Source organism: Ictidomys tridecemlineatus, chromosome 5 (assembly GCF_052094955.1).
Source record: "Ictidomys tridecemlineatus isolate mIctTri1 chromosome 5, mIctTri1.hap1, whole genome shotgun sequence".
Taxonomy (NCBI): Eukaryota; Metazoa; Chordata; class Mammalia; order Rodentia; family Sciuridae; genus Ictidomys; species Ictidomys tridecemlineatus.
In genome coordinates, this window is record NC_135481.1 from 36515451 (window position 1) to 36528380 (window position 12930).

Below are 12930 nucleotides of genomic sequence, written 5' to 3' on the forward strand. Positions count from 1 at the left end.
AAATTAATGTTTCCATCACACTTACCAATGCTTGTATCATAACACCCAGAAAACACAACTCCCATTCTTTATAAACACCCATAACCTACTAATAAACTAAGTCTCAGAACACTTAAATTTAATTACAGAGAAAATTACTTAGAAAAAAATCGTTCAAGGAAAATACTTTATTTCTTTGCTATAAAATTATGAGAAGATAATATTTCCTAATTCTTATAATTCAAACATATTGTCTAAGCTTTTACTTACAAGTCTTTCAGTAGTACTTTGGCTATGAAGAACAATGGAAAAAGCTGATATTACACAGTAATATTAGTCACTGATTTAGCAACCCCTCTTCCCAACAGTAGGCCCATTGAAATTACCATTAACTTCTGAGAAAACAATTTCTTAAAAAAAAAAAAATCAAAAGTATTATATGTCCCAAAATATGAAGAGAAATTAAAGTTATTCATTTAACAGACTATTAAATCTGAAGAGCTTAAAGACGGACAGACTAGGGCATCTGGGACATACTATGGCAGTAGCTTTCACTTCTAATTAAAAAATTTTTACATCAGTATATACATAAACATAAACCTACATATATATGTATATTAACTAAGTTTTATAAAACAATATTTATTCTTATTATGTTTTCTGTTCTTAAGTAATTCTTCCTTTTCTTTAAACACTACTTCTAACCTCCGACCATTAAACAGACTTCCTGTGAAGAGCTACAATTCCTAGTCTTACATTGGAAGAGGAAAAGCAAGGCTCCACATACCCCGACTAAATTGTTCTTAGCAATTTTCTTGGCATTTCATATAATTTTTTTTTGGGGGGTGGGGTATCAGGAATTGAACTCAGGGGCATCTGAACACTGAACCACATCCCTAGCCCTATTTTATATTTTATTTATAAAGCAGGGTCTCACTGAGTTGCTTAGCACCTTGCTTTTGCTGAGGCTGGCTTTGAACTTGTGATTCTCCTGTCTCAGCCTCCCAAACTGCTGGGTTTATACGCGCACGCGCTCCCACGCCCGGCTCATATAAAATTTAACTGAGAGGCAGGTGCAAAAAAAAAAAAAGGTTCTTGTTTTTAAAAACTAAGTTTCAATCATTGAGTTAGAAGACCTTTCAGGACTCCTTCCAGCATATAAGCCTAAAAATAAACATTCACTACAAACTTAGAAAATAAACCACAAATCTATATCATTGTAGACTAAAAACTATTATCATTATATAACAAAAAGTTAATACTGATCATTCAAGCTTTATAATTTATCTTGTAGACTTTCTCAACATACTGCCTGATTAAAAGTACTAAAAGCATCTCAGCCTCTATTCAAATTTCCTCTCCATGCCTGAGAAGCATCTTCTGAGGCTTCTCCCTTACTAAATTTAGTATATTCTGCTCATAGTTCTTATTAATAAAGCAATTTTATATTTTATAAATATAACACCAAGTAAACACACTAAGCTATGTGTATCATTAGGTTTTTTAGACAGTGATGAATTTGAACAAATAGGTATACCTACCTAGAAACTAAGTAGCTTTCTTAATTCATAAAAACATGTAACTTCCCACTGGAATTACCTCCAGCCAGAATATACCGAGTTGGGTGCATGACATTGATGGAACACACAGAGGCAAGACATTCTCCAAGAAAAGAATGCACCCTCTTTCCTGTCTCATGGAAGATTTCCACTCGTCGTGGATGGGCCATGCTGCCAACTAAGATACAATCTTCTTGTTTAGGGTCCCACACGGCTTGGAACCGGGTCAGCCATCGTCCAGTGATAGTGTTGTGCCTAGATGAGGGGAAAAACAACAGTACTTTGTAAAAAATTAGTGTTAAAATAACTCACAGTATAATTGGACAGAAGGTAAAGATGGCATTGTAATAAATGCTAGTTTTCTTTTTTAATGACAAGTTTTTTCTCACCAATCATATCATCCTCCTACAAGTCTGAAACTCAGAAAACATGAGGTCTTCCTCAACTTTGAACTTCTGGTACTGAACAGAGTTATTTATGCTTAGAGGATAGTAACCAAGTGACTATCAAAATGGTACCTTCCAGCTGAGGTTGTGGCTCAGTGGTAGAGTGCTCCTCTAGCATGCATGAGGCACTGGGTTCAATCCTCAGCACCACATAAAAAATGTAAAATAAATAAATAAATATATATATATATATTGTGTCCACCTAATACTAAAAAATAAATATTAAAAAAAATGGTACCTTCCTTGCTCACTGTTCCTAGATCAATGTACTTTTTTCTTATAAGCATATCCAAAGAAAAGTCCTGAAAATAAGAAATCTATAATCTAGGTTATTTCTTGCTTTAACAAGATCTGCCACTTTCCCTATTACATTCCCCTGACATCTGAACTTAAGACCATTTTATCTGCCATACAATTTTTTTTTTTGCTATCACAGTTCATACAACTTTAAAATTTAAAAAAAAATACATTTAAAGCTGGGCAAAGTGGTGCACTCCTGTAATCCCAGTGGCTCAGGAGCCTGAGGCAGGAGGATCACAAATTCAAAGCCAGCCTTAGCAAAAGCAAGACACTAAGCAACTCAGTGAGACCCTTTCTCTAAATAAATTACAAAATAAGGCTGGGGATGTGGTTCAGTGGCTGGGTGCCCTTGAGTTCAATCCCTGGTACCAAAAAAAAAAAAAATACATTTGGGGCTCAAAGAATAAATCACAAGAGAAATTACAAAACATTGAAGACAAATGAAAATGACAACACAACATACAAAATTTATGCATGCAGTGAAAACAATACTAAGAGATAAATGCTTATATTAAAAAACAAAAACAGGGTTGGGGATGTGGCTCAAGGGGTAGCATGCTCGCCTGGCATGCGTGCGCGGCCCGGGTTCGATCCTCAGCATCACATACAAAGAAAGATGTTGTGTCCGCCGAAAACTAAAAAAATAAATATTTTTTAAAAATTCTCTCTCTCTTAAAAAAAAAAAAAACAGGGCTGGGGATAGAGTTTAGTAGTAGAGTGCTTGCCTAGCATGTATGAGGCCGTAGGTTCAACCCACCAAAATAAAGGAAGAGAAATATCTCAAGTCAATAACTTAAGCCTGTAATTCCAAGACTCAGAAAAAGAACAAACTAAACCCAAAGTTAGCAGAAGAAAGAAAGAAAACAAAGTTGAGCACAGAAATAAATAAAAACAACAGGAAAAAAAATCAGGTAAACTAAGAGATGTTTTTTTAAAAGATCAACAAAATTGGCAAATCCTTAGCTAGGTTAACCAAGAAAAAAATTAAATAAAATCAAAGAGGGAACATTACAACTGATGTCACAAAAAGGATTTTAAGAGAATACTATGAACAATTATAAGCAAACTGGATAATCCAGAAGACAAATTTCTAGAAATATAACCTAATAAGACTTACTCCTAAAGACATAAAAACTCTAAACAGTCCTACAATTTTATAACAAGGAGATTGAAGCAGTAATCAAAAACCTTCCAAAAAGAAGTACAGGGCTGGGGATGTGGCTCAAGCGGTAGCGCGCTCGCCTGGCATGCGTGCACCCTGGGTTCGATCCTCAGCACCACATACAAACAAAGATGTTGTGTCCGTCAATAACTAAAAAATAAATATTAAGAAAATCCCTCTCTCTCTTTAAAAAAAAAAAAAGAAGTACAAAGCCTGATGGCTTCACCAAAGAATTCTACTAAATACTGATAAGAATTGATATCAGTGCTTCTCAGATTTCTTCAAAGTATGGAAGAGAACACTGCCATACTCATTCCGAGGACAGCCTCACTCTGATACTAAAGCCAGACAAATTTTACATGAGAAAACTATAGACCAATATCCTTGATCAATACTGATGTAAAAATCCTGAACAAAATAGCAAACCAAATTCAACAGAGCATTAAAATAATTACATATCATTAGCAAGTGGGATTCAAGAATGGTTCTACCATAACAAAATCAATTTAACACACTATTGTACTAGAATAAATAAGAAATAAAGAAAAGCATATGATTATCTCAATTGATGAAGAAAAACCATTTGACAAACTTCAATGCATCATCATGCTAAAAACACTCAACAAACTAGGAATATAAGGAAACTATATCAACAAAATGAAAGCCATACTTGAAAAAATCAAAACCAATATGCTCAGTAACAAAAGACTTTTAAGATTTCCTCTGAGAACAACTCTAAGACAGGGTTGTGCTCTCCTGTCACTTCTATTCAACACAGGACTAGAATTCTAAGCCACCATAATTAAATAATAAAAAGAAATTAAGAAATAAAATTACCAGTTTACAGAGGACATGATCTTAAATGTAAAAAAAATTTAAAGATTCTATGCAAAAAAAAAAGTATTTAATAAGCAACTTTACTAAACGAATACATAAAAATTAGTTGTTTAAGCCAGGCAAGGTAGCACATGCCTGTAGTTCCAGCTACTCAGGAGGCTGAGTCAGGAAGACTGCTTGAGCCCAAGAGTTAAGGGCCAACCTGGGCAATATAAAGAAACCTCCTCTCTTAAAAAAAAAAAAAAAAAGGAGGGCAGCTACTGGGTGTAGTGATGCATCCCTGTAACCTCAGAAACTCGGGAGGTTGAGTGGCAGGAGGACTGCAACTTCAAGGACTACTGGGGCAACTTAGTGAGGGCCTCTCTCAAAATAAGAATAAAAAGGGTTAGAGATGTGGATTAGTGGTTAATTTCCCCTGGGTTCAATCCCTGATACCAGAAGGAAAAAAAGAAAAATTCATATGGGAGCTCAAATAGTCAAAGCTATCTTGAAAAGACAACAAAGTTGAAGACCTCACATTTGTTAGAGCACTTGCCTAGCACAGGTGAGGCACTGAGTTCAATCCTCAGTACCACATACAAATAAATTAAATAAAGGTATTGTGTCCATCTACAACTAAAAATATTTTTTAAAAAAGGACAAATAGGATTACTTCAAGCTAAAACTCTTCTTGCATCGCAAAGGAAATGGTCAACAGTGAAGAGGCAAAATATTTTCAAACTGTCTGACAAGGTATTAATATCCAAAACATACAAGCAACCACCCCCCCCAAAAAAGAAAAAGAAACAGCAAAAAGAATCTGATTTAAAAATGGGCAAATAATTTGAATAGACACTTGTCAAAAGAAGATATATAAATGATCAACCAGTATATAAAAAAATGTTCTATATCACTAATCATCAGGTAAATGCAAATCAAGACCACAATGAGATATCATCTAACTCCAGTTAGAATAACTATAATCAAAAAGACAAGGGCTGGGACTGTAGCTCAGTGGTAAGAGCGTTTGCCTTGCATATGTTAGGCTCTGGGTTTGATCCTCAGCACCACATAAAAATAAACATAATATGTATACCATATAACACTATTTAGCCATAAAAAGCACAAAATCCTGTCATTTGCAACAACATGGATAGATCTGGAGATCATAATGTTAAGTGGAATAAACCAGACACAGAAAGACAAATACCACATGATTTTACTCATCTGCAGGACCTAAAATGGCCAAGCTTATAAAACTAGTGACCAGAAAAGTAGCTACCAGAGGCTGGGAGGAGGAGATAGAGTTCTACCTAATAGATACAAAGTATAGCCAGACAGGAGGATAAGTGTTGGTGTCTTATTGTACAGAGAGTAATTATAGTTAACAATATTGTACCATATTATCTCAAATGGCTAGGATTTTGAATCTTAATATGATAAATGTTTGAGATGAATAACTAAGTATCCTGAGTTGAATAATAATACACAATGTATAAATCATCTATAGCCCATAAAGATATACAATTATGTATCAGTAAATTTTTTTTAAGAAGCATAATACAAGGGCAGGGGTTGTGGCTCAGTGGTGGAGCACTTGCCGAGCACTTGCCTAGCATGTGTGGGGCCCTGGGTTCGATCCTCAGCACCACATAAAAATAAATAAAATAAAGATATTGTGTCCAACTAAAAAATAATTTTTTTAAAAAAGCATAATACAAGGCAACAGTAATTAAGACAGTGTGTTACTGGAATAAAGATATAAATATAGACCAGGGGAACAGAATAAATACCTCAGAAATAAACCCTCAGGGGCCAAGACCACACAACAGGGAAATGACAATATATTCAACAAATAAGGATGGGAAAACTGGTATTCATGTGCAAACAAATAATCCTCAAATTATACCAATTACAAAAATTAAGTCAAAGTAGATTAAAAATCAACCTGAGACCTAAAATTATAAAATCCTAGGAAAAAAACACATGAAAAGCTTTAAGACATTAGATTTGGCAATGATTTCTTGGCTATGACACAAAAAGCATGGAAAACAAATGCAAAAGTAGAGAAATGGGATTACATCACACTGAAAAACTTCTGCACTTCAAAACAAACAATCTACAGAGTGAAAGACAATCTAAAGAATTTGAATAAATGTTGGCAAATCATGTATTCAATAAAGGGTTAATGTCCAGAATACATAAGGAACTCCTATAACTCAACAAATAAAGCAACAAAACCAAATAACTCAATTGGAAAAGGGGCAAAGGACTTGAATAGATATTTCTTCAAAGAAGATATACAAATGGCAAAGCCTAAAAAAAGATAATCAAATCACTAATCATTAGACAAATGTAAATCAAAACAATGGGTAAGAATCCCTTGAGGGCTGGGGTTGTGGCTCAGTGGTAGAGCGCTAGCCTGTGTAAGGCCCTAGGTTCGATCCTCAGCACCACATATAAATAAATAAAAAGGAATCCCTTGACACCCACCAGGATGAAGAGAAAATGAACCCTGGGAATTCCTGGTGGGACATGTAAAACAGTGCAACCAATATGGAAAATAGTATGGTGGTTACTCTAAAAATTAAAAATAGAATTACCATATTACCATTACCCTTTTACTTATACTCCCAGTTACTTGGAAGTCTGAGGCAGGAGGATCCCAAGTTTGAGCTAGTCTCAGCAACTTAGTGAGACACTGTCTCAAAATATAATTTTTTTAAAAAAAGGTCGGGGATGTAGCTCAGTGGTAGAGCAACCCTGGGTTTAATCACCAACGCTACAAAAGAATTCAAAGCAGTATTTTCAGAAAATATCTGCACAGCCATGTTAATAGCAGCATTAATAACCATAGTCAAGAAATTGAAACAACCCAAATGTCCACTGGCAGATGAATGGATAAATAAAATGTGGTAAACACATGTAAAATATAACATGGCCTTTAAAAGGAGACTTTGTCACATACTACAATGTGAATGAACACTGAGGACCTATACTAAGTGTAATAAAAGGACAAATAGAATATAATTCTACTCATATGGGGTAACTAGCATAATCAAAAATCTACTCATATGGGGTAACTAGCATAATCAAAGTAGTGGAGAGGAAGAAATGATCAGTGTAAGCAGTCAATGTAATCTTCCCCGCCACACGGTTAAAAGGCTTTTGTATCCAGCTCTGCATGTGTTTAAAATAAATGTCTTTAAAAAAAAAAATCTAAAAGTAAAGGGCTGCCCTTTTATTTTCTATACCTTTATACCACTAACAATCCTTCCTTTTCTTTTTTCTTCTTTGGTACCAGAGATTGAACCGGAGGGGCGCTTAACCACTGAGCCACATCCCTAACCCTTTTTATTTTTTATTTTAAGACAGGGTCTCACCAAGTTGCTGAGGCTGGCTTCCAACTTGCAATCCTCCTGCCCTAGCCTTCCCAGCTGCTGGCATTGTGTAAACAATCCTTTATTATTAAAGAAGCAAGGACTATAGAAAGCCATATTTCCTACTGTCTCTAAATGACCCAAGCTTTAATGAAAATTTTTACTGTTCAAGAATAATCACTTTAACTTTAAAAAAAAAAAAAAAAGAAACATAGGTTGGGATTGTCGCTCAGTGGTAGAGCACTCACCTAGCACGTGCGAGGCCCTGGGTTCGATCCTCAGCACCACATAAAAATAAAAGATACTGTGTCCAACTACAACCAAATAAATAAATAAAACATATTACACCTGTAATCCCAGCACCTGAGGAGGCTGAGACAGGAGGATCAAGAGTTCAAAGCCACCTGAGCAACAGCAAGGCACTAAGCAACTCAGTGAGACCCTGTCTCTAAATAAAATACAAAATAGAGCTGGGGATGTGGCTAAGCAGTCGAGTGCTCCTGAGTTCAATCCCCGGTACCAAAAAAAAAAAAAAAATTAGAAACTGATAAACTAGCTGGTATTACACTCATGCCATCGCTATATAGGGGACACTACAAGAAAAGTGCAGGCCAATATCCCTGATGAACAAAGATGCAAAAGTCTTCAATAAAACACTAGCAGTCAGATGTGGTGGTGCACACCTGAAATCCCAGCAACTGGGAGATTGAAGCAGGATGATCACAAGTTCAAGGCCAGTCTCACTCAGCAACTTAGCAGGCCACAGGCAACTTAGCAAGACCTTGTTTTGATATCAAATATATAAAGGGTTGGGGATGTAGCTCAGTAGTGATGTGTCCCTGAGTTCAATCCCCGGTACCAACCTAAATAAATAAATAAATTACAGCATTATACTTTCACATTTCCCAGGCTCCAAAACCCTGAACCAAAATAAACCTCTCTTCTTTATAAATTTCTAGGCTCCATTATTCTACTATAACAATGGAAAACCAAACTCAACAGCATTTTAAAGAGATTGTTCATTATGATAAAGTGAGAGTTACCCTAAGGATACAAGAATGGTCAAAATATGCAAATCTATAAATATGATACTCCACATTAACACAATGAAGCAAAAAACCCATATGACTATCTCAACAGATTTTGAAAAATATTTGACAAACTTCAATCCCTTTCCTGATAAAATCCTCTCAACAAATAAGGTAGTGAAGTATTGTACCTCAACATAGTAAAGACCATAGACAACAAAAACCACAGCAAAATTCATATGCAACAGTGAAAAATTGAAAGCTTTTCCTCTAAAATCAGAAACAAGGCAAGGATGCCCCCTCTTGCCCCTTCTATTCCACAGAGTACCAAAAGTAACTCCCAGACAGAACAATAAGGAAGGAAAAAAAAATAAAAGGCATCCAAATTGGAAAAGAAATAAAATTGTTATTGTTCACAATCAATATGACCATAGAAGTAAAACTGTCATTGTTCACAGTCAGTATGACCATAGGAACATATAAAATCCTAAAAACTGATGAAAATTCCAAAAAGCTTCAGAATATAAAATTTAACATACAAAATCAGTGGTATTTCTTTTTGGGGGGTGAGCAAGATAATGGTAAACTAACCCAGGGGATGACTTTTCTATACACTCGATACATCAACATCTAAAAAAGAAATAAAGAAAACATCCCTGAGGCTGGGGATGTAGCTCAGTGATAAGAGCACTTGTCTAGCATGCAAGAGGTCCTGGGTTCAATCCTAAGGGAGGGAGGGAGGAAGAAAAGAATTCCACATATAATAACTACAAAAAAATAAAATGCTTCAGAATAAATTTTTTGTTGTGATTGGTGGAAAAAACTTCCCTTTTGTTCAGACAGAATCCTCCTGACCTGTAGCTGCTTCAGAATAAAGTTTGATTTTGTTTTCTGAGATAGGGTCTTACCTCAAATTCCTGGACTCAGGCAATCCTCCTGCCTCAGGTTATAGCTAGGACTACAAGCACACACCACCATACCCACTTTCAGGAATAAATGTAATGAACCAAGAAGGTTGCTGTGGTTTGAATACATGTTTTTCCCTCTGAAACTCAAGTGGAAGCTTGATTTTGCAGCAGTGTTGGATGGTGGGCATTGGGTCATGGAAGTAGAGGTCTCGTGAATGGATTAATACCTTTCTTGGATGAATGAGTTCTCACTCTCACAGAATCACATTAGTTCCTGCAAGAACAGGCTGTTATTAAGCAAGTCCACCTCTGTATTTTGTCTTTCACCGGCACCTGCTTGTCCTTCTGCTTTCCAACATGAGTTGAAGGAGCATGAGGCCCTCACCAGAAGCTAAATAGATGCCAGCATTATACTTTCACACTTCCCAGGCTCCAAAACCCTGAACCAAAATAAACCTCTCTTCTTTACAAATTTCCAGGCTCCATTATTCTATTATAACAATGGAAAATAGATTATGGCAGAGGTAAAAAGACCTAAATGCTGAAAACTATAAAATGCTGATGAAAAAAAAATTGAACAAGACACAAATAAATGTAAAGATATCCTGTGTTCACAGATTTAAAAAACTGGTATTGGACTGGGGTTGTGGCTCAGCAGTAGAGCGCTTGCCTAGCATGTGCAAGGCCCTGGGTTCAATCCTCAGCACCACATAAAAATAAATAAATAAATAAAGGCATTATGTACAATTAAAAGAAATATTTAAAAAAAAAAAAAGAAAAACTGGTATTTTAAAAATGTCCATACTTCTCAATCTATAGATTCAATGTGATTTCTATCAAAATTCCAAAGACATTTTTTATAAAAATAGAAAGCAATGCTAAAATTCTGAAGAGCCAATCAAATATTATGCAAACAAAGCTGAAGGATCACACTACCTGGCTTAAAAATATACTACAAAGCTACTGTAATTAATATGGTATTGACATAAAAATAGATATATGTATAAATGTATCTGAATATACAGCCTAGAGATAAATCCACACCATTTACAGTCAACTGATTTTTGACAAAGATGCCAAGAACACACAATAGGGAAAGTACAGTCTCTTCAATAAATGAAGTTAGAAAAAGAGGATATTCACATACAGAAGAATGAAAATGGATTTCTACCATACACAAATATCAATTTAAATGGATTAAAGACTTAAATGCAAGACCTAAAACTGGAAGACTACTAGAAGAACACAGGGGGAAGTTCCATAACATTAGTCTGGAGTATGAGTTTTGGGATATGAACTCAAAAGCACAGACAATAAAAGCAAAAAATAAGTCAGGCATAGTAGTGCACACCTGTAATCCCAGTGGCTTGGGAGGCTGAGGCAGGAGGATTACAAATTCAAAGTCAGCCTCAGCAACTGAGTGAGGGCCTGATTAACTTAGCAAGAGCCTGTCTCAAAATAAAAAATAAGGACTAGGGATGTTGCTCAGTGGTTAAGAGCACCTAAGTTCAATCCTTGTTACCACCCTCACCCCCCAAAAAATAGACTAATGGAACTTTATCAAACTAAAAACCTATTGCACAACTAAGGAAATCATCTACAGAGTGAAAAGACAATCTATGGAAGAAAATATATGTATCTGAAATAAGAAAATATTTGTATCTGAGGAGTTAATATCCAAAATACATAAGGAACTCAACTCCATAAAAAAAAACCCAATTAGAAAATGGGCAAAGTATGTGAATAGATACTTCTTTTAAAAAAGATGTATACATGGCCAACAGATGGGTTTTTTAAAAGTTCAATTTCACTAAATCAGAGAAATACATATTAAAACCACAATAAAATATCCCCTCACCTCTGTTAAAACAGCTATTATTAAGTCATAGCGTAGGGCTAGGGGTACAGCTCAATGGTAAAGTACCTGCTTAGCAAGCACCAGGACCCGAGTTTGATCTTTAGCACAAAAGAAAAAAAAAAAAAAAAGGTAAATGTTGGAATGTTGGAGAGGATGTAGAGAAAAAGAAACCCTATACACTGTTGGTGGAAATGTAAACTGGTACAGATACTATAGAAAGCAGTATGAAGGTTCCTCAAACTATTTAAAAAATGAACTACCAGGGCTGGGACTTGCCTCACATGTGTGAGGCACTAGGTTCAATCCTCAGCACCACATAAAAATAAGTAAAATAAAGGCATGCTGTCCATCTACAACTACAAAAGAAGGAAGGAAGGAAGGGAGGGAGGGAGGGAGGGAGGGAGGAAGAAGATCCAGCAATCTCACTACTGGGTATATATCCAAAGAAAAATTAAATCAGTGAGTCAGATATTTGCACTCCTGTGTTCATCGCAGAATTATTCACAATAGCCATGATTACTGAATCAGCCTAAGTGTCCATCAACCAATTAATGAATAAAATACAACTGCAATGCCATTCAGCCTTTAAAAAGAAAGAAATGTTGTCATTTGCAACAACATGAACAAATCTGAAAGACATGTTTAGTGAAATAACTAGGCATCAAAAAATAAATGCCACATAATCTCAATCACATGAAGAATCTAAAAAAGTTGAACTCAGAATGATGTTAACAAAAGCTGGTGGGGGAAGGGTTGGGAGATATTGGTCAAAGAACACAAATTCTCGTGGGAATAAGTTCAAGATATCTATTGTATACATGATGATTATAGTTAATAACAATGTGTCATATTCTTCAAAACCACTTTTTTTTTAAAGAGAGAGTGAGAGAGGAGAGAGAGAGAGTGAGAGAATTTTTAATATTTATTTTTCAGTTCTCAGCAGACCCAACATCTTTGTTGGTATGTGGTGCACGCATACCAGGCGAGCGCGCTACCGCTTGAGCCACATCCCCAGCCCCCAAAATCACTGATTTTTTAAAGTGTTCTCACCCAAAAAAATGGTGAGAAGCAATGCATATGCTAATTATATATATTATATTATATATATTATTCCATAATATATACATATTTCAAAACATGCTATATACAATAAACATGTACTTTTTTTTTAATCCTGGGGATTAGACCCAGGGGCGCTCAACCACCGAGCCACAACCCCAGCCCTTTTTTGTATTTTATTTACAGACAGGGTCTCGCTTAGTTGCTTAGCGCCTTAGTTGCTGAGGCTGGCTTTGAACTCACAATCTTCCTGCCTCAATCTCCAGAGCCAATGAGATTACAGGTGTGGGCCACCGTGCCCAGCCTATGTACAATTTTTGTCAAGCAAATTGTGAATATGAAAAAAAGAAACTTATAAGCTAGAACATAAAGTATGGAAGAGAAATTTAAATGGGAAAAAACTTACAAAAAATAAATATACTTAAGTATAGCCTA

The 12930-nt window shown here is 35.5% G+C and overlaps 1 protein-coding gene across 1 annotated transcript in view; it reads right to left on the minus strand.

Annotated features, from left to right (window-relative positions):
* Nucleotides 1-149: 149 nt before the first annotated feature.
* The window catches only part of Wdr76 (WD repeat domain 76), a 48012-nt gene continuing 35231 nt past the window's right edge, over nucleotides 150-12930 (minus strand). The window contains exon 13 of the mRNA XM_005316500.5: nucleotides 150-1793. Coding sequence (XP_005316557.2) covers nucleotides 1541-1793 — 253 coding nt within the window. The 3' untranslated portion in view covers nucleotides 150-1540. The remainder of the gene's footprint in view (nucleotides 1794-12930) is intronic.